Source organism: Lynx canadensis, chromosome E2 (genome assembly GCF_007474595.2).
Source record: "Lynx canadensis isolate LIC74 chromosome E2, mLynCan4.pri.v2, whole genome shotgun sequence".
NCBI classification, from domain to species: Eukaryota; Metazoa; Chordata; class Mammalia; order Carnivora; family Felidae; genus Lynx; species Lynx canadensis.
In genome coordinates, this window is record NC_044317.1 from 56881022 (window position 1) to 56902901 (window position 21880).

A 21880-nucleotide genomic window follows, 5' to 3' on the forward strand; every position below is an offset into this window, starting at 1 on the left:
AGTTTTCACAGGTGTATGCTGGTGTCATGCAAAGAATCTTGAGAAGGGGAGCAGAGAGCAAAATTATATGCATACTATAATAGAGGAGAGCCTGCAGAAAACTTACTATCATCCAATATAGCCTTAAGATTGTCACCTATAGGATGGACCCTCTGTGGAACCCTGAGGCATTACTGCCCAGGTGTATTGCCTTTCCTCCCAAGTAAAGGAAAAGATACTGGCTATCCATATCAAATGGACTATTTTTAAAAGGACTACATGGGCCAGTTTCAGGGAAAAATTGGTCTTCAGTAGGAATCGATGTCACTAGTGCATGAATGTTGGGAACAACAGGATACAGACAGATAACGTTATTTATTGCTCAGGGGTCCTAATCAAACTTCCATCCTCAGCCTTCGGGTTTTCTCACAGGTACAATAGGGGTGATAAAAGGACTGGAACTGCTCCCCTCTTAATATAATCTTCCCTTGCCAGGACTCTCCTTCCCAGGAATCCCCTTCACCCTAGGACCCCTCCTCCTCCCCAAAGGAGCTCCTCCACCCCCTGCGCTCTGCCCCCCCAATCCAGTCTACCATGGTACCGGGTCCTGTCCTTCATTGCAGCAGTGGCCAAATATTTCTCGAGCATGACCATTGATCTAGGGCCTGAGTTTTGTAATCCACTATTATGTGTTTGATGCCCGGTTGCGTTTCTTTACTTATAGGGTAATGATTAATTCTAGACAAAGACTTTGTGGGATCTATGTGAAACTTGATGCGTGATGCACTGTGGATCGTGCCAATATCACTTGAACATTTTCATCACAAGATGGTTGGCAGGTCATCCAATAGGACTAAATGATCAGTTCCACTAACCTCACCTGAAGTGCCATCACAGACAGAGCATAGAAAACACGTTGAAATATCATTTATCTCCTCTTGTTTCCAAATGTAGTTACTACTGTCAAATTCTAGATTTTCCCACTTTTTGGGGAAAAGAAATCCTGGCATGACATTTCCCAAAGAAATCTCAGTCCAGTGAATGAATTGGGGCAGATGAACTAAGGAGAAATGGGTGTGTAATGTTCAAAAGGCCTAGACACAAAGGAAAAAAGTTAATAGACAGGGACCCATTGCTATGTATTGAAGACCTATATTCTTTGAATTGTTTTAGTTCTCTGAGGCAGGGGCTGCTGGTAGCATTGGGTTGGAATACTAAGAGTGTAGCTCAGATGTCAATAAGGACAGAGACAAGTTTATTCCCAGGGAACAGAGTAGTTTCTCCAAGCCAATTGACAGGGAGGACTAGGAAGATGCCTGTGGTTTTTGGAGCCCTGTCATTGGGAATTAGGAAGACATGGAAAAGGTTGGCTAAAGAGCTCAAGGTGTGTTTGGCTCTTAAATTTGTCACTCTCATTTTTCCAATATCCAGAAACTCTGATCAGAGAAGAAGAAATGGGTTTAAATCTGAATAATAACCATAGCCTTCCTTACTTCCTAAAATGGTTCCCAAGGGATCCTGTGTGGATTTTCAAACCGACCATTGCTGTTGCCCCCCTCCTCAGATTCTGTCAATTGTTGTGGTTGGAAACAACAGTGTTGACTTAATTAAGTGCTCCAGGTGATTCTACCTGAGGCTAGAGTCAGTTGGCAAGGCTTCCCATTAATTTATGAGATTTGAGTGCAGGCTTTTGCTCAAGGAGAGGTAATCGGGTCTCGTCTACATGAGTGTCAGAGCATTAGGTCTGCGCAGCACACTCTTCCTATGCTGTAGCAGAATTTGTGGGTGTCTGAGGGAGTGGAAGCCACTGGAACTATAGAAGGAAAACTCAGAGATTGCGCACCAAATACGTAGTCTCCGTTTCTGAAAAGCTCCTGACACAAAAAACTAGGAAGTTTTGTCCTTCTGCATTTCACAGTCCCGCCTGCCAGTGAGCACTTTTCTTTTGAAGACGTTCTGTTGGTGCCTTTAAGGGCATTTTCTCCTGATGCATGTGTGATTTCTCCACCAATACCTTCTGAGAAAGAAATCTAGAGGACGAGGGGAAAGAAGAAATGGCCAGCTCTCAGGTAAGCCTGGTGTTCCAGGTCAGAGGCCGTGTCATCTTTTCCCCTTAAAATTCCATGCATTTAGAAATCGCATATGTTGGTTTCTCTGTGTTTGGTGTTTCTGCCTTATGTTTTCACCAAAGCTTTACAACCTTCTCAGGAACGATACTCAAGGTTAGGTCTTTAGAACTCTTCCCCCCTATAAGCAGGAATCTTCTCTGTATTCTCAAACAAGGCTTTAACTAGGATGTCAACCCTTGTCACTTTGAGGTAAAGTCCTGCAAATATTGCAAATAATCCCTTTAGGACAGACCCAAAGGGGAAGGTGTTGAGTCCAAGATTCCTGTTGCTGATGGGGTCTGGTGGTGGGATTTCAGTCGAGGAGAACTGTTCCCCTTTAGTTCCCCATTTAGTACCTCTCTGTAGAGCAGGATTAAGAAAATGGAAAATACAAGGCCCCCAGTATCTTAGGAGTCCTCTTAAGCATATGGGAATCCTTCTGGAGACCTCCCTTTTACCTTTCCCTCCCCCGGCTGCATAATCACTCTTCACAACCCCACTGTGGATCTTGGTGCCCACAGGTCCTCTCTTTGTGTTATAATAAAACGACCTTTTTGTACCAAATAATAAATGCAAAAAAACACAGGATGGATATGAGGCCTGAATAACTTGAAAGTTAAAAAATTGGGGGGGGGGACAGTCTTGGTGTAAAATGTGGAAAAGATAATCTGTTTAAAATATACTAGACATTACAGGACAGGGAAACAGCCATCTAAAAGTGGTGTTTCTCCTATTCAGATGGGGCTCCCAAATACGGGTCGATGATCCTGTGGAAGCTGAGGGCATCAGTGGTGAAAATAATTCACGTGTGGCAGAATAAGACATTAGATTTATGAACACACCTCAAGGGAGTGGTGGGAAGGACAGCAGAGGAGAGGCTCCTGCCTTGAGGCAGTGACTTGGGGCTAATTTTGCAGGGGGAAGATGTGTATGTATGGTAACTTATGGAATTTGCCCTCATGTGGTAATTCTGCCTGGGTTGTAATGGATTACAAATGGGTTGTAAGTACCCATTTGTTACTTCGTTAGGGTCTATAGATATTTTAAGGCAGGTCACCTGTTGGGCCTGCCTCTCTTCAGCCAGGTGGGCCCTGTGGACTCCTCTACAATCTGGTGCTCAAGCCTGTTTGCCTCAAAGCAGCCTCTACTGAAAGTATATGTGATTGAAGTTTGTATAAAGCCACTGTATTCTCTCATAATTAGACTGACAATCAGATTTACTGTTTGGGGGCCAACAGAACACACCAGGGATCATGTGTCCTTTGGTATGTCTTAGGCACTGATAGCAATTTGTTTCCTTACACTTCGTGTTCACTTCTTTAACTGGCCTGTTTCACTCTGCCAGATTTCTCCCCTATAACGTTGATCTTTCCCCCCTGTCTTTGCTAAGGATCTTAGATTTACTGAGTGATGTGCAGAAGCATCACATTTCAGCTGGAAACTTCTTTCTTCTGGGTTTCTCTTTGCTTGTAGTTTCTGGTGAGGAGAACCAAGCCAAAACAAATGTAGCTTCAATTACATTTCCTTACACTTACCTTGAAGCCCATTAATAAAGGAATGTCATACTCTGCCTGTTTCAAGTATTTAATAAAAATTAAACATTGAGGCGTGATAGCAGCTATGATTCCTTGAGGAAGGGCATATCCTGCATGTCTCAGGTGCCTATCATTGGCTCCAAGGTGTAAGGAAATTTAATTGAAGCTACATTTCCCCACGTGAACGAATTACACCCTTACATCTTTAAGGTTGTTAAAGATGGAAGGTCTCCTCTTCAGGAGCTTCTTCCTGCTGAATCAGTTCCTACCGATGAGTGGAGGTTGGCCAGTTGAGAATTTAGTAGGAGTTGGAAAGGCAAGGCAGCTGTCTTTAGAGTTGATGACATGTGGGAGTTTCTATGAGTAGAAAGAGTCATCTGTCCCCTTGATGTTCTGCCACCAAAAGGGTCTCATCACCAGGTGGTTATGCTTTATATTTTCAGAAAATGAAAACAAGATTCACATACTTGACATGTTTGTGTGTTAACGTCCTCAAATATAATAGAGTCGTAGATAGAAAGTGCAGCACGTGAGGTCGTCACACACAGGAACCTTGATTTGCAGCCAATAAGCAGATCAGAGGGAATAACTTCCAAAGGAGAGTTGCACAGAGCAAGAGGGAGGGACGTGATTATTTCCTTTTATTTAAGATTTGGGTGGACACTTAGGAAGTGGAGCTATGTCATTTTCTCCGAACTGGGCATAAGGTGGCACACATGCCTTAGGAAAACACTTCCGTACATACGCTATGTGTTATGTAAATGAGGTTTGTGCTCCCCCTTGGGTGGAGATTTTGGTATTACACGGGGGTCAAGGTAACTGTCCTCACTCCATGAGTTAATCCAGTCGTCCATCTGCATTGGTATGAGTCAGGGGTTAAGCGCAAAGTTGGCCTGCCCAAGCTCTTCCTTAGGGCGGTTGTTACATTTTGCTGTATGTTTTCTGTTTCCATGACAGGAGACTCTGCCCATAGGAGGTTTTGCCAGAAGTAAAAGACAAGGTAGAAAAGAGGTGAAGTAAAATGATGGAGTATGGTCCGTGGGTACAAGTAGGTAAGCGGTGAAGAACAACTCTTGGAGTCTAGCTGGTGACATTAACTCCCTCTTGCATCTTAGGTACCATTATGAACTCTGCCAATGGCCACTTCATAACTGTGGTTTTTATTGCAGACGCTGCTGACCTTCAGCGATGTGGCCATCGAATTCTCTCAGGAGGAGTGGGGATGCCTGAATCACAGTCAGAGGGAACTGTACAGAGATGTGATGTTAGAGACCTGTGGACACCTCCTCTTCTTGGGTGAGGATATCTCCTTCTAGATTTCCCAAACCCCACTCGGGTTTTGTTCCTTCCCTTGAAGAGTCTCTCTTGGAAGCTCCCCCTTTATATGACTGGGATTCAGATCCCTGCAGCAAGGGATAGAAATGGGGATTTGTAGACATAGAGAAATATCTTCATGATATTTCCCTTTCAGCTTTAGCCTCCTATCTTTTAAAGGTACCATCATCATTTTTGTAGATAAATGGCAATTCTAAACATTGAGTGGCATAAGACGGTATGGCCCACATCTTAAACTCCAACTTTTACTCCTTATTGTATTGGTAGCACTTGGAAGGCAGGTCATGATGTGAATGTTTGAAAGTCCTCCTGCATGTTGTAAAGGGGCTTTTTCTTGTGCAACGGTGTTTGGGAAATCATTTTTTAGAATTCTCCCATGTCCCTTGTTGTCTGCTGAGTACATTACCAGGTCGAAAGGTAGAAACTCCAGCAATAATTATATTCCTTCGTTCTGATAAACAGGTCTTGTGTCAAAACCAGACCTGGTCATCGTTCTGGAGCAAAAGAAGGAGCTGTGGGGTGTGAAGAGAAAAGAGATAGTAGCCTCACACCCAGGTAGGTGGGAGTGAAGCACACGACACAGGTGAGGTCCAAATGTGAAGGAGGAAGATGGATCTTACAATGTTGTTCAGGTAGCTCTCCTTGAATGGAAATTCATTTGCAAAGCCAAGTTTTATGTCTTTCCCTCTCACAGAGGGACATCTGCTCTCTAACGCATCATGTCTTTGATTCTCCGAAGAGTCTCCTTCAGCTCCAGGGAAGGTCCACCATATCCATGGTGAGGACCTCCATAATCTGAGAGCTTCTCCATTGCTGTGAGAGCCCTAGAAGATCTCTCTGTATTTCTGAGGAACTCTATGCTAAGTCATTTCTAAATTCTGTTTTGCTGCTTGCAATAAGTGTGTGAGGGTAGTGGTGGGCCCACTGGGTTTGAGGCAGAAGTCTTGAGAACAATGGAGACAGAGATCTCATGTTTTCTGGTTTAGGATTTCCAAAGTTACAGAGGATTTAATCTTAAGTGTGGAAAATTGAGGCTCAGCAGTTTCATAAGATCACAGAACACGTCCCTCAAATGAGAAAATCTAATCCTTTATTTCACATCAAAAGTTTATGTGTCTTTGTAGTAATTAAAATTTGAAAAATGCACTCTGTGTTCCACTGCTCAATGGTGAAATAATTTAATGTATCTATGTGTTTCATAATTACCTATATATTAATGCCATAAGGGAGCTAGAACATTTACAAGTTAGAACCCACAGCCTATAATAAAGTTTCCATCATTACCTTTATTTCCTAGTAATTGCATTATTTTTATAATTTTGTATACTTGGAAGTTCCTGTGCTTTTTCATATGTGTCTTCACTTTCTAAAAACTTGTATATGAGATGCATCTCTGATTTTTTAAATCAAAAGTTCTCTATGACCTGGGTATGTGCCTTATAGGAAATGAGGTAGAGGGTGCCTGAGTGGCTCAGTCAATTGAACATTGGACTTGGGCTCAGTTCATGATCTCACAGTTGGGGAATTGGAGCCTAGCATGGGGCTGTCTGCTGTCCATGTGGAGCCTGCTTAGATTATCTGTCCCCTCTCCCTTTGCCCCTTCACTGTTTGCATGATCTCTCTCTCAGTAATACATAAACTTTAAAAACAAAAGGAATTGATGTAAATAAATACTTAAGTCCATATTAAAGAAATAAAAAAGGATTGTTCATAAATGTAATCTTACCTCAGGAAAAGTTAATCATGAGATTATTCTCCCACTTTCCTCAGCATGTATCTGAAGTTCATCCCAAATATTTATTTGATTATGAAGTGATTGTCACTATATATTCCAACTTTGGCAGTGTTTGTTGATTTAGAAAGGTTTTTTTTAGTCAGCTTAGTTCTAAAGAATGGATTATACCCTACACTCTGTGTAAGAAGAGGAATATCTTAAGAAAATAATTCCTTTTTAATGTCTTTTACGTGCTTATTTGTAAAATTTTTCAGTAGTTGATTTTAATGGATATCATTCCTGTGAACTGCCAATGAAGACATGACAATTCAAAAGCTTCTTTTTCATGGGTCCGTAGTTGCAGTTTAAAATTATAGTTACATAGTACATTTCCTTTAAAAGGATTAATCTATTTCTTTTATGTAGGCTGGTTGGAGTTAAATTTTGTCTGATTCTGGCTTTGCATTCTATAAATATGTGCTTTCTTTTGTATGCAACATTCCACACATGAGTTCGTTGTAGTTTCATTTACTTGTATATCTTGTTACAGGATGTCAGTGTTCATCGAGTACATTTTAAGACCATGTGAGTTGAAGTCAAGTATGAATCAGCCATGCTCTTACCAGTAAAATTATGTATGTACTTCTTTGTATAAATATGACCCATACATGATTTGGGACTCATCTTATTTCTCTCTTTCCTTGGTTAGTGGTCAGTGAATGTTTTATCATGTCTCGGTGAATTGTCATAATAACAGACAACTAATGTCTTGGTCAGTTGTCATAATAGATCATTAATTTCATCTTATATTTATTGGTGACTTTATATTCTCCTTGCATGAGAGAATCTCTTTTATGAATTGAAAGTAATTGTCCAACATTCTATATCTCCAGAGTACCTGGGTGACTGAGTCTGTTAAATGTCTGAGTCTTGAATTGGGTTCAGGTCATGAACTCAGGGTCATGAGATTGAGTCCCATGACAGGCTATGAGCTGAGAATGGAACCTGCTGGGATTCTCTCTCCCTCTCCTCCTGCCCTTCCCCTGCTCTCTCTCTCTCTCAAAAAATTAATTAATTAACAAGTAATAATAATAATAGTAATTCTCTACCACTGTATCAAGTTTAGTTTTTTTTTTATTATATCTTTTCCGTAAATTTTATTATGAGGATTTTTTCTTATAGTTTATTTGAATTTTATTTTTTTTTTACTTACATCCAAATTAGTTAGTGTATATTGCAACAATGATTTCACGAGTAGATTCCTTAATGCCCCTTACCCATTTAGCCCACCCCCCTCAACACTCCCTCCAGTAACCCTCTGTCTGTTCTCCATATTTATGAGTCTCTTATGCTTTGTCCCCCTCTCTGTTTTTATATTATTTTTGTTTCCCTTCCTTTATGTTCATCTGTTTTGTCTCTTAAAGTCCTTATATGAGTGACGTCATTTGATATTTGTCTTTCTCTGACTAATTTCGCTTAGTGTAATACCCTCCAGTTTATCCACGTAGTTGCAAATGGCAAGATTTCATTCTTTTTGATTGCCGAGTAATACTCCATTGTATAGATATACCACTTCTTCTTTATCCATTCATCCATCAATGGACATTGGGCTCTTTCCATACTTTGGCTATTGTTGATAGTGCTGCTGTAAACATTGGGGTGCATGTATCCCTTTGAAACAGCACACCTGTATCCTGTGGATAAATGCCTAGTAGCACGATTGCTGGGTCATAGGGTAGTTCTATTTTTAGTTTTTTGAGGAACCTCCATGCTATTTTCCAGAGTGGCTGCACCAGCTTGCATTCCCACCAACAGTGCAAAAGAGATCCTCTTTCTCTGCATCCTTGCCAACATCTGATGTTGCCTGAGTTGTTAATATTAGCCATTCTGACCAGTGTAAGGTGGTATCTCATGGTGGTTTTCATTCATATTTCCCTGATGATGAGTGATGTTGAGCATTTTTTCATGTGTCTGTGACATCTTGATGTCTTCTTTGGAGAAGTGTCTATTCATGTCTTTGCCCATTTCTTCACTGGGTTATTTGTTTTTTTCGGTGTTGAGTTTGATAAGTTCTTTGTAGATTTTGGATTCTAACCCTTTATCTGATATGTCGTTTGCAAATATCATCTCCCATTCTGTCGGTTGCCTTTTAGTTTTGCTGATTGTTTCTTTCGCTGTGCAGAAGGTTTTTATTTTCACGGGGTCCCAGTAGTTCATTTTTGCTTTTGTTTCCCTTACCTCTGGAGACTTGTTGAGTAAGAAGTTACTGCGGCCAAGATCAAAGAGGTTTTTGCCTTCTTTCTTCTCGAGGATTTTGATGGCTTCCTGTCTTACATTGAGGCCTTTCATCCGTTTGAGTTTATTTTTGTGTATGGTGTAAGAAAATGGTCCAGGTTCATTCTTCTGCACGTCGCTGTCCAGTTTTCCCAGCACCACTTGCTGAAGAGAAAGTCTTTATTCCATTGGATGTTCTTTCCTGCTTTGTCAAAGATTAGTTGGCCACACATTTCTGGGTCCATTTCTGGGTTCTCTATTCTGTTCCACTGACCTGCGTGTCTGTTCTTGTGCCAGTACCAAACTGTCTTCAGGATTACAGCTTTGTAGTATAGCTTGAAGCTCTGGGATTCTGATGCCTCCTGCTTTGGTTTACTTTTCAAGATTGCTTTAGCTCTTTGGGGTCTTTTCTGGTTCCATACAAATTTTAGGATTGTTTGTTCTCGCTCTGTGAAGAATGCTGGTGTTATTTTGATACAGATTGCATTGAATATGTAGGTTGCTTTGGGTACTATTGACATTTTAACAATATTTGTTCTTCCATCCAGGAGCATAAATCTTTTTCCATTTTTTTGTGTTGTCTTCAATTTTTTTCATAAGCTTTCTATAGTGATTTTCAGTGTACAACTTTTTCACCTCTTTGGTTAGATTTATTCCTAGGTATTTTATTTTTTTTGGTGCAAATGTAAATGAGATTAATTCCTTGATTACTCTTCCTGTTGCTTCATTGTTGGTGTATAAGAATGCAACCGATTTCTGTGCATTGATTTTATATCCTGCAACTTTGCTGAATTCATGAACCAGTACTAGCAATTTTTGGTGGAATCTTTAGGGTTTTCCATATAGAGTGTCATGTCATCTGCAAAGAGTGAAAGTTTGACCTCCTCCTGGTCGATTTGGATGCCTTTTATTTCTTTCTGTTGTCTGATTGCAGAGGCTAAGTCTTCCAATACTATGTTGAATAACAGTGCTGAGAGTGGACATCCCTGTCTCATTCCTGACCTTTGGGGGAAAGCTCTCAGTTTTTCCCCATTGAGGATAATATTAGCATTGGGTCATTCATACATGGTTTTTATGATCTCGAGGTGTGATCCTTCTATCCCTACTTTCCTGAGGGTTTTTTATCAAAAAAGTATGCTGTATTTTGTCAAATGCTTTCTCTGCATTTATTGAGAGGATCGCATGGTTCTTGTCCTTTCTTTTATTGATGTGATGAATCACGTGTTTGTTTTGCAGATATTGAACCAGCCCTGCATCCCAGGTGTAAATCCCAGTTGGTTGTGGTGAATAATTTTTCTAATGTATTGTTGGAGCTGGATGGCTAATAACTTCTTGAGGATTTTTGCATCCATGTTCATCAGGGAAATTGGTCTACAGTTCTCCTTTTTAGTAGGGTCTCTCTCTGATTTTGGAATCAAGGTAATGCTGGCTTCATAGAATGAGTTTGGAAGTTTTCCTTACATATCTATCTTTTGGAGCAGCTTCAAGAGAATAGGTGTTAACTCTTGCTTAAATGGTAGAATTCCCCTGGAAAGCCATCTGGCCATGGATTCTTGGTTTTGGGGAGATTTTTGATTACCAGTTTGATTCCCTTAGTAGTTATGTGTGTGGTTCAAATTTTCTATTTCTTCCTGTTTCAGTTTTGGTAGTGTATATGTTTCTAGGAATTTGTCCATTTCTTCCACATTGCCCATCTTATTGGCATATTGTTGCTCATAATATTCTCTTATGATTGTTCCTATTTGTGCTGTGTTGGTTGTGATCTTTCCTCTTCATTCTTGATTTTATTTATTGGGGTCCCTTCCTTTTTCTTTTTGATCAAACTGGCTGATTTATCAATTTTGTTAATTCTTTCCAAGAACCAGCTTCTGGTTTCATTGATCTGTTCTACTTGTTTTTTGGTTCTGGTAGCATTAATTTCTGCTCTAATCTTTATTATTTCCTGTCTTCTGCTGGTTTGGGGTTTTATTTGCTGTTCTTTTTCCAGCTCCTTAAGGCATAAGGCTACGTTGTGTATCTGAGATCTTTCTTCTTTCTTTAGGAGGACCTGGATTGCTATAAACTTTCCTCTTATGACCACCTTTGCTATGCCCCAGAGGTTTTGGGTTGTGGTGTTATCATTTTCTTGGCTTCTATATACTTTTTAATTTCCTCCTTAACTTTTTGGTTAGCCCATTCATTCTTTAGTAAGATGTTCTTCAGTCTCCAAGTATTTGTTACCTTTCCAAATGTTTTCTTGTGGTTGATTTGGATCAAATTTAGAATTTTTATCCTTAATTGTGGTGCTATTCCCATGACATGATTTGGTACCATTCTCATTAACTTGTGTGTCCTCTGTAGTATTTGTGGCTTAATAAAGATTACTTAAAACAACTTCAAGGTATAAAAACTCATTTTAAACTGATACTCTAATTGCATACACAGTCATTCTACTTTTCATCTCCACCCCTGTGCCCACCTTAACTTACTGATGCCACAAATTCTATCTTTTCATATGTACTTTATTACCTACATTTATGATGTTTTATACTCTTTTTTTAAAGTTTGTTTCTTTTTTTATTTATTTAGAGCAAAGGATCAGGGAAGGGTCAGAGAGAGAGTGGGACAGAGGATTGAAAGAAGGCTCTGATAGCACAGAGCCCGATATGGGGCTCAAACTCATGAGCGGCGAGATCATGATCTGAGCTGCAGTTTGATGCTTAACTGACTGAGCCACCCAGGCACCCCTGATTTTTTTATACTCTTACTGAAAAAAGTATTGTAGCAGAAATTAAAATGACTTGTTCTACCTCATTACAATGCAACAGGTTTCTATAATTGTGTAGTTTTTTTAGATTTTGTAATGTGTTTTTATTTTTGAGAGAGAGACAGAGACAGAGAGTGCAAATGGGGGAAAGGTAGAGAGAGACAGACACACAGAATCTGAAGAAGACTCCAGGTTCTGACTGCAGCACAGAGCCCGACATGGGGGTAGAACTCATGGACCTCGAGATCATGACCTGAGCAGAAGTCAGTCACTTAGTCAGCTGAGTCACCCAGGGACTCCAATTGTGTATTTTTTATATTTAGCAGAGAGCTTTATGTTCTCATGTGGTTTTAGTTACTGGTTACAATCCTCTTATTTCAACCAGAAGGATTTGCTTAATATTTCCTGTAAGACAGGTCTACTTGGAAACTTACACTGGTTTTTACTTGGGAAAGTCTCCATTTCTACATTCATGGAAAACAGTTTGGCCAGGCAGGGTATTCTTAGTGGACATGTTTTGAACTTTCAATACTTAAATACACTGGCACTTTTTCCTATAAGATCTACTAATCATCCCACTACTAATCGTATAGGAGCTCTCTTGGACGAAACAAGTTGCTTTTGTGATGCTGGTTCAACATTCTCTTCTTGCCTGTGAGTTTGATAGGGTTAAATATAAGGTGTCACTGTGTTCACGTCTTGATATTTATCCTACTGTGAATTGACTGAGCTTGTTGCAATTGTCTCTTCTTTCCACATACAAGACTTCAGCTCTTCATGTCAATGCTCTACCCCCTTTCCCTCCCCGCTCCTAAGGGGTTCCCATAATGTACATATTGGATCACTTGTTGGTGTTCCATGAGTCCATAGACCCTGCCCTTTGATTCTTAGCAGGTATTGAACACAAGAGTACTTTAGGTTGTCTGATTCTTTATTCTACTTGACCAAGTCTGGTGTTGGCCCCTTAGTGTATTTTTAAATTCAGCAATTGTACTCTTCATCTCCCAATTTCTTGTTCATTATTGGTGATATGTTCTGTTTCCTTGGCTTTACATTTTGGTCATGAAAAGTTTTCGTGCTATCATTTAGTTAGCTATCTATTTTTCTTCTTCCTGCATGAGCATCTTTATGGTGGTTATTTTGAATTCCTTGTCAGGCAATTAATACTACTTTATTAATTTAGGACCAGTTTTGGAGATATATTTTGTTCCTGTAATTGGAACGTGATTTCCTCTTTCTTTGCATCCCTTGATATCTTTGGGTGACGTTTGGTAATTAACAAACAAACAAAAACAACCCAAACAAACCATAAAAACATAACAAAACAAAACAAACGAAGCCTCTGGGCCCTGGATGATGGACTTGATTTGTAAAGAGGAACACAAAATGTAGTAATTCTTGGGGCAGTGACACACGTTCTGGGCATTTGTCATGTCTGACTTTCTGTAACTGCCAAGTTTAGAAATGCGGTTACTTTTTAGAGCCCGTGATACCTTCCTGTCTCGGTTTGTCTTCAGCTCTGTAGTCTCTCCCGTGTTTGAACAAATGCTCACCTTCTGTCTGAGCAGCCAACACAGAGTATCCAGAGGATGCTCTCATTCCTTCTGATTTCCATGTCATGAGTGACAGAAGGGAGCCCCTCAGGACAGCGAAGAAGCCAGATCGTCGAACATACATTTGTTTCTGTCCTCAACAGAGGGAACACTTTTCTCACTGTGTTGCCATGGAGTGTCAGGGAGGGTGAGCAGCTGTTGTAGGCAAGTGTCCATGTGACTCTTCTTCATTTGTACTTGACTGTGTGTGCTGTATTCTCCTAATGGGCTTCTGGAGCCCTCAGAAAGGTCCTTTGGTCTATTTTTGTCTCCATGGAGGAGCAAAGTCCTGGTCTTCCTATTTCTCCATGCTGGTCGTATCCTATCATGGGTATTTTGCACATTACCGTACTTACATATGTGCATGTCAGTGTAGTAAGTGTGATGACTGCTTTTGCATCTGTTAGTTGTATCTTTCCATAACACCCTAGGCTTGTTGGTAGACAAACCAACAAGAGTCCTTTGGTACAGTGATATGGGAAGAAGTGGACACTGTGGTCCTGACTATTTATACTTAAGGGATGATGGGCAAGGTGATGGGGTGCAGGGAAGTGCAGAGTGTTTACTATGATAGGTATAACCAAACAGGAACAATTATCTGTAATGAAATGCTACTGCTAGAAGAGATCAAGGATAGAAAACCTTCTGGGGAAAACCCCACCTTAAGTCAGTTATTTGCAGAACAGTGTCTTAGAAGCAGTAGTCAAAAATCCATTTTTAAACAAACATATTCTCTGGAAGGACGTTTCAAAATGCTGAAAATTCTTCTTGTCCATACTGAAAATAGTCACTGGAAGTATTTCAAATATAAAGTTGGATTAGCCATTCCCTGAAATATTCTGAGAGTTAGGCATTTGGAAAGGAAGATAAAAATTCTAAATGTGATTGATTTGAGAAGCCCTGTTTGGAGGGTTCATTATACTTCCACCAACACATAATCCCCCTGTTCCCAAGGCTCTGATTTTGATAAACACAGGAGGGTTTAATCCATACATCACTGTTCAATAGTTACAATATAAGACTTAATTTGGAGCAAGTATTTATGTGCTGTGATCTTAGGAAGGCCTTGAGTTGAGCCCTCTAGCTTCTGTAATTACTGTGTGTTTATAGTGGAGATAGAGGGTACCAAGGCACTGAGTGTGGGAGAAACATGAATCCAGGGTGAAGTGTTAATAGACATGAGAGAACTCCATTTCCAGAGAACAAGTATGAGGTTAAGAAATGTGGAAAAGTCTTCTCTGTAACCTCAAATCTGATTGTACATGATTGTATCCACACTGGGTAGAAGAGTTACAAATGTAATCACTCTGGACAGCTTTTAGCTAGTCTTCAAAACTCAGTCAACAGCAGAGATGTATTTCATAATGGGAAGAAATCTAACAAATTTATACAATGAGGCAAAGTCTTTACCACTCAATACGCTTCTACCTAAGGAGGTACATACTGGGGAGAATGTTAAATAAATGTATTTAAATATGTATAAACACACACACACACACCCGGCATAGTTGTTAAGCCCAACTACAAACTTTCTGAACATCAGCAAGAGTACACTGAATGAAACCCTACAAATGTAGAGAATGTGATGAAGCACTTAGTTTGTAAGCAAAACTGTTCAAAATGAGATAATACATCCTGGGGAGGTAATTTACAAATGTCAAGAATATTGGCAACCTCTTTCCCTGGAACTGAACCCTTCCTCAGCATCAGAGAAAACATACTGGATAGAAACCTTAGATATGTAGAGGCGCCTGGGTGGCGCAGTCGGTTAAGCGTCCGACTTCAGCCAGGTCACGATCTCGCGATACGTGAGTTCGAGCCCCGCGTCGGGCTCTGGGCTGATGGCTCAGAGCCTGGAGCCTGTTTCCAATTCTGTGTCTCCCTCTCTCTCTGCCCCTCCCCCGTTCATGCTCTGTCTCTCTCTGTCTCAAAAATAAATAAACGTTGAAAAAATTAAAAAAAAAAAAAAGAAATGTAATGAACGAGGAAGTATTTTGGGTTTTAATATACACTTCAGGAAAAACCAAAGCCTTTATAAAGGATAAAAACTTTACTAAGATGTAGACATTTGGCAAAGTATGGAATGAAAGGCAAATCTAAATAAAATGAGAGAATTCACCCCAGGAAGCAGTAAGTCAATACCACTTTTCAGACATGATTCTAAATCAGAGTGTTTGTGGAGAGGAAAATCCAAAGTTGAAACCTGGATATCACTTCCATCAGTGTAGGCATAAGGGGCACTAACCCCCCCCATCGTGGAAAATCTGAGTATCTCTTGAGTCCTTGGAACTTAAAACCATACCTACCATTCCATGGAAATAGCCTATTGTTGACCCCAAGGCTTACCTACAACATTACCAGTCAATCATCCCATTCTTAGTTGTCTGTGGTATAAATGGTATTGTTAGGATTAAGGAAGTTTGAGAAAACAAAAGATTAAGAAAACTATAATGAAAACACATTTACAGTAGTGAATGGGTTTATATTTTTTGAAAACCTGTGTATAAATGGACAGACACAGTTTAGATGCATGCTATCGAATGGTCAGGTGTAGTTTTAAGATGTCTGAAAGGATCAAGGCAGAATGGATGTCTGGAGAAGGACAATTATTCTCAGTCTGTCTCCTTTTTTCTATTGTCCATATTTGAGGGTTTATTTAACATGGCATATATTATTAATTTTACCCATAAATCATCTCATGCTATGGCTTTTTGCTTCTGTGCATGGAAAATCATTTGATTTTTGTTGTCTCACAGACATGAGGGACTCTTTTATGATAGGAAATTCATGTTTACCTATTTTTTCCTGGGAAGATTAAGGACTCTGGTATGTCCTACATAGGAAGGAATCTTACATGAGGATGCTGTTTGTGATGGATATATAAGAGTGACATCAGCCACCAAGAAGTGTTCAAGGCATCATGTTTTGCAAAAAAATGCTTGACAGAGAAACGTTCTGAATTTAAATGTTTTGCCAATTCGTGTGTAGAAAAAATACGGTGGTAGCTCATAAACACCTGAGTATATCGTCATAATAGCAATTGTTACAAGTCAAGAATATTAGTTATGTATCTGAAATCAAGAGATTTTCACGGATATCTGAGGAAAGTATAGCTAACTCTTTTCTAAAGGGGTGAAAGATGATTATCAATCTACTTATACTCAATAATTAGCCTTAGTTTGAACGACATGGAAAGTACAACTCACAAATCAATACATTAGAGGAAAAAGAGTGGTTCTTGAAAGATTTTAATGTGTATTTTGACCAAGGATCACACAGTGATTTTGGAGTGGTTTTTAAGAGTCTATTTGAAATTTATATATATTCATTAATCATCCTGAATGGATTTGAATATGTTAACACGGATTTATACTGAAAGAAGTGGTATCCTAATGCAACCTTAGCCTGCCCCATCTTCATCAAGGTTGCAGGTAAACAGGAACACAAAGTACGCTTGACTCTTGTACAAGATGAGTTTGAGCTGTGTGGGTCCAACTTATAGGCAGATTTATTTATAGTACAGTACTGTAAATATAATTTCTCTTCCTTTGCATTGTCTTAATATTTTCTTTTCTTGGGCTTCCTTGGTAGTAGGAATACCATAATAAACACCTATAAAATATCAAGTATATATTGATTGACTGCTTTTCTTGTCAGTAGTAGGCTATTAAAATGACATGTTGGGGAGTCAAACTTGTACACAGATTTTTCAACTGCATGGGTGGTGGTTACACCAAACCCCTGCCTTATTCAAGGGTCACTTGTACTTGTTTAAGCAGTGTGGTGCTATCACTAATAATTTTTTTTCCCCAGTGGCCTTAAACCTCAAATTATTTGAATTTAATTTTCCCTAAGTTTACATACTATATCTTTTCTTCCTTTTTTAAGTGCTGGGGCATTAGGTGCTTTTAATAAGGATGATATAGGAGTATTATTGAGAATGTACCTGAACAATTTCCTGATACTCCTGCCTTGGAATCCATTTTGTATAACCAGGCTGACTGCAGGGGGTTTGAACTGACTCCAGCTCCACCCAATAGCAAAGTCACTAGATAACAGCCCCACAGTCACAAACAAACAGAAGTTCCTGATAGGAGTTCCCAATCATCATTTGTGTAAGAGTGCCCACTCTCAGTATATTTACCTTGCACACCCTTTAGAGAAGACCCCTGCAGAGAGCGTCTGCCATTCTCCACTCATTTTGATGTGAATTGTGCATTCTAGACTTAGCCCAGGAGCTCCACAGCTGTCCAACCATGCACCCCAAAAAAGACATCTGTCCCAATTCCTGCCATTCCCTCTGCCTGTGCTCATCCTTGACCTCTACATCTTGTTCCCCATGACATATTATATACATACCCCATGGTCTATCAGTAGTCAATTATTTCTCTTTTGTTTATTGATACTTGGCTCACAAAATGATTCACAGTTTCTACTTAACAAGGGCTAATTGAACAAAGTTACTACAAATATAAGACCTCTCTACAGAACTCAATCACTATTTAAAGTCTTAACCTATATGTTTAGTTTAGTTTAGTTTAGTTTAGTTTTTTCCTTCTGTGGTTTCTGTGAGCATATGGAATGCAGATGTTTATGGTTTTGATATGCACAGAAGGCAATATTTTATATTAAGTTAAAGAATGATTTTGGAATAACAGTCCTAATTAGGAAGAATTAAGCGTGTGTATATGTGTGTATGCAAACCTAGATCTTCAGAAGGAATGGGAATATTTGTTCAAATGAGGATATTCCAAATCTCAAAATTGATGATTTCCTCACAACCAAAAATGTTACGGATTTTTAAAAATTGGGAATACTTCTCTACATTGTTTTTATTGACTGTATGTGTCCTATATCTCTGTGCATCTTGGTTTGAGAATTTCCCCATGCAAATCCTGTCTTGCCTACCTGGCTATTACTCATGTAGGATGTACTCTGTTTCCAAGTTCCAGAGTTTATAAACTATTGCTTCTATGACTTTTGCAGTGATTTTAAGATTAGTTTGCATGAAATGACATGGTGTTCAAATGTTATTTGAATATGGCAGTAATTCTACAGGGAGTATATTAAATTCCATGTAATTTATTTGATACATTTCCTTCCTTCTCAATTGGAGAAGAACACTGAGTAAAACTTCTTTAGATACTGTTGTTTTCCCTTCTCAGGAGTGACCTCATCCAAGTTACTCCCTTTAGGGGAACAATTTGATGAGGTGAAAACTTGGAGAACCGTGAGTCATGGGTCGTTTTCACATTTATTTTAAGGAAAGATGGACAGTGCTGAGAGTTTAGTAGATGTTCTAACTGTAGGAAGAAAACAGTATTCCATTAAGAGTGATGATGTCGCTCAAGATAAGAGATAAAAAAAAATCTAGGCTGAAGCATTGGCATGAATTCTTCATGTGGGGAAGGACATTTGTCCTAGGCTGCACGAGTGACTCTGAATTATAGAAGGGTAAATTTTACTCGTTTTCTTTCCAAATCCTCTCTAGTTCTTCTGTCTCCTCATCTCCATTCCAGTGATGTAGCCATCACAGTTGTTCTTTCCTGTGTTAGGGAGACTGCCCCCTCCCACAAAACCATGCTGCCACTTCTTTGTTCTTAATGGCTTACAATTTTTAAGTTTTTAAAAAGTATATTTAATTATCAGAGAGAGAGAATTGGGAAGGGACAGAGAGAGTGAAAGAGGGAGAACCTCAAGCAGGATCTGCACTGTCAGCACAGAGCCTGATGCACAGGGCTCAAGCTCATAAACCATGAGATCATGACCTGAGCTCAAGTCAGATGCTCAACAGACTGTGCCACCCAGGTGTCCCTAGAATTTTTTAATATAATGGAAAACGGTTGGTAATTGAATCAACTGAGCCATCTCTAGTATTGCAATACATTGTTGACACCACTTCAATGGAAGGAACAGGAAAATACCATCAATTGTACACAGGATTCCTTCAGGCACTTGGTATGGAGAGAATTATGAGGACAGATAAAACATGAGGATAGTATGCTTTGAGAGGAAGATAGGTCTTACTAAAAGCAAATATGAAAAACTTCTGAAATGTGATGAAATCTCTGACAAGAAGCTCCCTTTGGTCACTGCAAGGTCTTTGAAAACTTCTTGTGACGAACAAATGTGACAGAGATGGGGACTTGTGAATCAACGTGGTGTTTTTCTGGGATCGAGGGAAGCCTGATTTTTTCCTCATGATTTATTGAATTCTGTAGTGGTACTGTGGACCAAATGCTATGGAATGCCATAGACAACTGTATTTTCCCAGGCCAAGATTTGTGGATATTAATGGAGAGGAGAACATTGTGGGCATACCTTAAAGATGTCACATGCCAGAGTTGGTTCTGAAGAGGAAGATGGCTGCTGGACACTAATAATCAGAACCAGCAAGACCTGTGGGTAGTTCCTCAAAGCACTGGCATCGCAGGAATAAGCCCAACATAGGTCTGATCCAGTGTTGATGGGTGTTCTTCCAAGGATCCTGACCCACAGCTGGCAGAGACTTCCCTCCAATCCACTCAACCCTGTGTTGAGTCGAGTCTGTGCTCCGAACTGTGTGCAGAGCACTGATTCCTTGGGAAGCTGGTCAACAGTCACCAGCACTGAGCATATTTCTGCTCTAAACAGCCTACCCAGTTTTTGGTTAGATGTCCCTATGATGTTTCACAGCCTATGCTGTCCTTATACCCATTTGGGCCTGAGTGGGAAGAGGATTTCTATCAGTTGTAGAAACCAATAAAATAAAGTAGGGTAGCATGTTCTACCCACATTTCAACTGGTTCAATGGAAGGAGAAGAATTCATTTTTCAATACCTGTTATTTTGGGGTATTGAGATTTCCCCAGTGATGTCTAATGTGAATCGTTGCCAGCTGAGCCTTCTATGAGAATTACTGAGTGGGAACTACCTCTGTCACCATTTTTATGATGTCACTCCTTTGTGATGAATGTTCTTATCTCTCATGGGCTAAGAAAGGTTTCCCTATACACATGTATTTATATTTGTATACTTAATACAAATGTGTGTGTGTATAACTATGCACACACACACTAAGATTTTTCGTCATCCAAGGAGTATAATATTGAAATACTGTAACTTGATATTGAAAAATAACACTATTAATACAGTGACAAAGTCCTTTCTTTTTTTTTTCTTTAATTTTTTTTTACACTTATTTATTTTTGAGAGACAGTGAGAGATAGAGCACAAGTGGGGGAGGGGCAGAGAGAGAAGGAGACACAGAATCTGAAGCAGGCTCAAGGCTCCAAGCTGTCAGCACAGAGCCCAATGCGGGGCTCGAGGCCACGAACCACGAGATCATGACCTGAGACGAAGTCGGACGCTCAACTGACTGAGCCACCCAGGAGCCCCCAAAGCCCTTCTTTTTAAAGATTATTCCATATGATATATTGCGTTGTTGCTTGTTTGATTGGTTATGACTACATGGTTGTTGTCTTTTGCTTCTTTTCCTATTTTTATCGTCTTCTTGTAGGTATAGTTCTAGGAAAGTTCCAATGTACTATCTTTAAGCAAAGTTTTGTGCTACCAGGAACATATTGTTTACTTGGGTGACTTCTACATCATTCAGATTAGTCTCACGGACTCTGGTTTGAAGGAGCTTAAACTGAAAGCTTTCAAATAAATTCAGTTTTTAATTTTCCTCTGTATGTCACTGTCAAATGCACAACAAAACATCATGAAGGAAACATATTTTGGGTACTGTTGTGGATATCCAAACACAACCATACATTTGCTTTATTCAGAATTGTTCCTATTTCTTGAGATTGTGTTGTCAGCTTATGATGTGGGCCAACATTTCCATGATTTTCATCAAGTACAAGCCCAAGGAAAATGTCAAGTGCGTTCATAAGATCAATGTTTCCTCCATATCTTCACGAAAATTCAGAGCCATCTGAAGTATTTTTGTCCTGTGATCACTCCACTGTTTCATTTTATATACTCTCCTCCATCTATTATCTCCGAGTTGCTCTTCCAAATATGCCCTGTTGATGGTTTGTGAACACCTGCGAATTCCTACCCTTTTCTCAATTAGCAGCTCTTTCATTACAATGAGTTGTGATTTCATGGTATCCAGGACCTGCTTTGCCTGGGTAAGGAGAACAAAATCCTCTCATCTTCTCTGATACATGTATATCATATGCTTTTGCACAGTTCAGGTGTGTCTTCACCCATCTCCCTTAGAAAGTTCACTACAGAAATTTAAGGTAGATCATCATGGATATTAGGATTTCTTTACCTGGTTGAATATAAGGACACCCCCCTCCCCATCCCCCACCCCTGGCTGGGACAGGACAGAAATGAATGCTACAGGCCACCTAATTTTTCTTCATTGAATCATGTTAATCACAGTCTTGGAATATATTTCCTGACATGAATTGAATAGATTTTATCCCATTTCCTGTGTTCGATTCATCAGTGTTTGATGAGATGTTGGACACGAGGGAAAATTAGGCTGGAGCGAAATTTAGCCAAGGTCAAAGTGATTGGAAAATATTGTTAGGAGATGGTTCTCTATGGGTTTAAGCTTTTTCATGAGTCATGGATACAAGCATTGAAAGTTCTTATTCTATG

At 39.6% G+C, this 21880-nt stretch overlaps 1 protein-coding gene across 1 annotated transcript in view; it reads left to right on the plus strand.

The window, feature by feature from the left end:
- Positions 1 to 1902: 1902 nt before the first annotated feature.
- The window catches only part of LOC115502661 (zinc finger protein 850-like), a 30685-nt gene continuing 10707 nt past the window's right edge, over positions 1903 to 21880 (plus strand). Inside the window, exons 1-3 of the mRNA XM_032591520.1 lie at positions 1903 to 2048; positions 4792 to 4918; positions 5420 to 5522. Of these exons, the coding sequence (XP_032447411.1) occupies positions 2034 to 2048; positions 4792 to 4918; positions 5420 to 5522 (245 nt within the window). The 5' untranslated portion in view covers positions 1903 to 2033. The remainder of the gene's footprint in view (positions 2049 to 4791; positions 4919 to 5419; positions 5523 to 21880) is intronic.